The 2,727-nt window shown below is 51.7% G+C and overlaps 1 protein-coding gene across 3 annotated transcripts in view; it reads right to left on the reverse strand.

Annotated features, from left to right (window-relative positions):
- Gls2 (glutaminase 2) overlaps nucleotides 1–2,727 on the reverse strand; it is a 17,594-nt gene that overhangs the window by 4,358 nt on the left and 10,509 nt on the right. For all 3 annotated transcript variants that reach the window (XM_005371203.3, XM_005371204.3, XM_026778017.1), the window contains 5 exons: nucleotides 2,269–2,301; nucleotides 1,931–1,989; nucleotides 1,353–1,419; nucleotides 1,160–1,210; nucleotides 831–1,007 (listed from right to left, as the gene is read on the reverse strand). In XM_005371203.3, the coding sequence (XP_005371260.1) occupies nucleotides 831–1,007; nucleotides 1,160–1,210; nucleotides 1,353–1,419; nucleotides 1,931–1,989; nucleotides 2,269–2,301 (387 nt within the window). The remainder of the gene's footprint in view (nucleotides 1–830; nucleotides 1,008–1,159; nucleotides 1,211–1,352; nucleotides 1,420–1,930; nucleotides 1,990–2,268; nucleotides 2,302–2,727) is intronic.

Genomic DNA, 2,727 nt, shown 5'->3' on the forward strand with positions numbered 1-2,727 from the left:
TTTTTTGAGACAAGGGTTCTCCATGCATCCCTGGTTGTCCTGAACTTGCTCTGTAGACCTGCTGGTCTTGAACTCACAGAGATCTGCCTGCCTCTGCCTCCCAAGTGCTGGGATTTAAAAGGGGTGGTGGTGAGATCCGGAGAGGTGGTCAGGAATTAGAGCCTGCACTCTTCCTGCAAAGAACTCACGTTCAGTCCCAACTACCAAAACTGACAGGCTCACAGCCAGCTGAAACTCCAGCTTCGCCGAGGGGGGATCCCCAATACTTCTAGCCTCAGTGGGCGTCTTCTGTACATACTTCCCCATAATAAAAAACAAATCTTTAAAAATAGATAAAATAATTAAAGCAAACACGGAGAAGAAAGGGACTAGGGTGCCCTGAACAGAGGTGGAGGTGGTTTTGTTTGATCAGAAACACCTCCAGGGCCTGGGGGGTGTGGTTCAGAGGCACAGCACTGGCTGGGGGTGCAGTTCAGAGGCACAGCACTTCCCTACCACGGTTAAGACCTAGGTTTGATCCTCAATACCAAATCAAACAAGAAAAAGGCCAGGTGTGAAAGTGTATGGCTGTAGTTCTAGTAATTGAGAGGTTGAGGCAGGAAGATCACTGTGAGTCTGTGGCTACAAACAAATCAACCATGTCTCTCTTTGGAAGTGATGTCTACGATGGGAGTCAGCTATGGAAAAGGTCTATGTGTTTGAGGGATGTGATGTGTTTGGCAAATTTCTCTAAGGATTTTAGCCTGGCTAGATGTTTGTGAAGGAGGCAGGGGTAAGCTTCACCCCACCCTCTCTTCTTGGCCCTGGACAGCAGAGCCGGGGACACTCACATGGAAGGCGAACTGGCCAGAGAAGTCGTACATGCCGCAGGAGTGCATGAGGCTGAGGGTGTTCCGCACGGCTTCAGCACTCAGCACGCTCTCGCCTGTGATGGGGCAGATGCCACCGTTGGCGAGAGTGGCTGCCATGACGCTGCCTGATTCGCAGGTGACCTCCACAGAACACAGCTACGGAAACGAGAGAGGTAAAGGGCAGTGTGGACATGAGCACAGCAACCAAGAGTGATGTTCTGACATCTAGAGCTCTCAGCACATCTGCCAGGACCACCAGAGAGAAGGGTCTCCCCCGTAGCCCAGAGAACCCCGGAGTGTTTGTGTACCTGGAAATAGAGATCGAGGGCAGCCATCATGTCCACTCCCTTGGGGAAGCACTGCAGGGAAGAGCAGGGGGAAGCGGTTTCTTCAGGACAGTGATTTCACTAGCCAGATTCACACACACACCATCTCCAACCCCTCCGGCCCTGGCCTGGCACCAGAATCACCAGGGGCTTCTCGCTGGCCCCTCCCAGTTACCTTCTTTTCCTTGAGGTAATAGCCAATGGCGTAATTCCGATCCCCGGTTTCCTTCTCTGACTGAAATCTGAAACAAAGACCAAATTTAGCGTTTGAAGTTGAAGTGGTGGGAAGAGGGAAAAGGGGGGACCCTGTCTTTCCTGGGGTACAGCACTCTATCGCCACGTCACACTGAATCAGCCCCTTTGTAGCGTCTCACAGAATATTAGTGGGAACTCATGAACCTGAGCAAACACTTGGTGTAGCTTTGTGGTAAAATGTGAACAGACCAAACAAACCCACCCAGAGCTGTCTAGCCCTTCTGTCTAGGAAGTCTGGCGAAGTCTGGCACGGTTTTCGGCTCTGAGTCTTAACCAGGGCTCAGACACAAACTATCACACTGCCTTTCTCATTACACGCAGATCGAAGTGGGTCGCTATCTCTCCAAGCAAATGGATGCCAATAAGGGGCCCTGAGGAAGCTGGGAGGCCAACCCCCCTCCTTGAGTTCTCTTTTCCCTCCCTCTTTAGCTGCCCCACCACGTGTACACATACGCAACAGTACACTGCGCTCAGCCAGTCCTCTAAACAGAGCCTTACGTGGCATTGCTGAACCCCATGAATTCATTCCCAGCCATCTTGTTCAGATACTGCAGTACCTGGAAGGGAAGGGGGCTGGAGTGATGCCTTCTGACTAAAGAGCCCTAGAATACACCGGTCAGGCCGGCAAAGCCACTCGGAACCCCACCGTCCTCATCCCAGCTTTGCCCAGAAGACCAGGGATCTCGAGAGGCTGAAGCCAGCCGGTCCCTCTCCTCTGGAGGTACCGCTTCTGCTCGGGGTTGGTGAAGCCTTTGGCTTAAGCCAGGCACCAGAGGCAGCTGTAGAAGACAGCAGCCATGGGAAAGGCAGCAAGACATTGCATGCAAAGAACTTACAAAATCAAACTTCTCGGCCTTGTTGCAGTCCATCTGCAGAGAGAGAGAGAAAGCAATCAGTATTCCAGGCCTAGACGGATGGCAAACAGAAGGGTCACAAGGGCATTGTGGAGCTGGCATGTTAGGCTAGCCTTGCTACTGGCAACCTTACATTTTACAGTGTCTTTTGCTGCTTCTGAGACAAGCCTGTGATGCCCAGGCTGGTCTGTGAGTTAGTCGTGGCCCTGTGATCCTCTGGTCTCTGAGTAGCTGAGGTTATAGGCACGTGACCCTTGTTTAGCTAGCTGAGACCTTTCTGCCTGCACGTCCATGTCTAGAAACAGAGATAACCAAACTATTGACCAGTTTAGTGACGCATGCCTGTATTCCCAGCACTTCGGAGGCTGAGGCAGGAGGATTACTGAAAGATTTCAAGGGCAGTTTGGGGTACATAGAAAGATCTTGCCTCAAAAAAAAAAA

This window comes from Microtus ochrogaster, unplaced genomic scaffold (genome assembly GCF_000317375.1).
Source record: "Microtus ochrogaster isolate Prairie Vole_2 unplaced genomic scaffold, MicOch1.0 UNK99, whole genome shotgun sequence".
Taxonomy (NCBI): Eukaryota; Metazoa; Chordata; class Mammalia; order Rodentia; family Cricetidae; genus Microtus; species Microtus ochrogaster.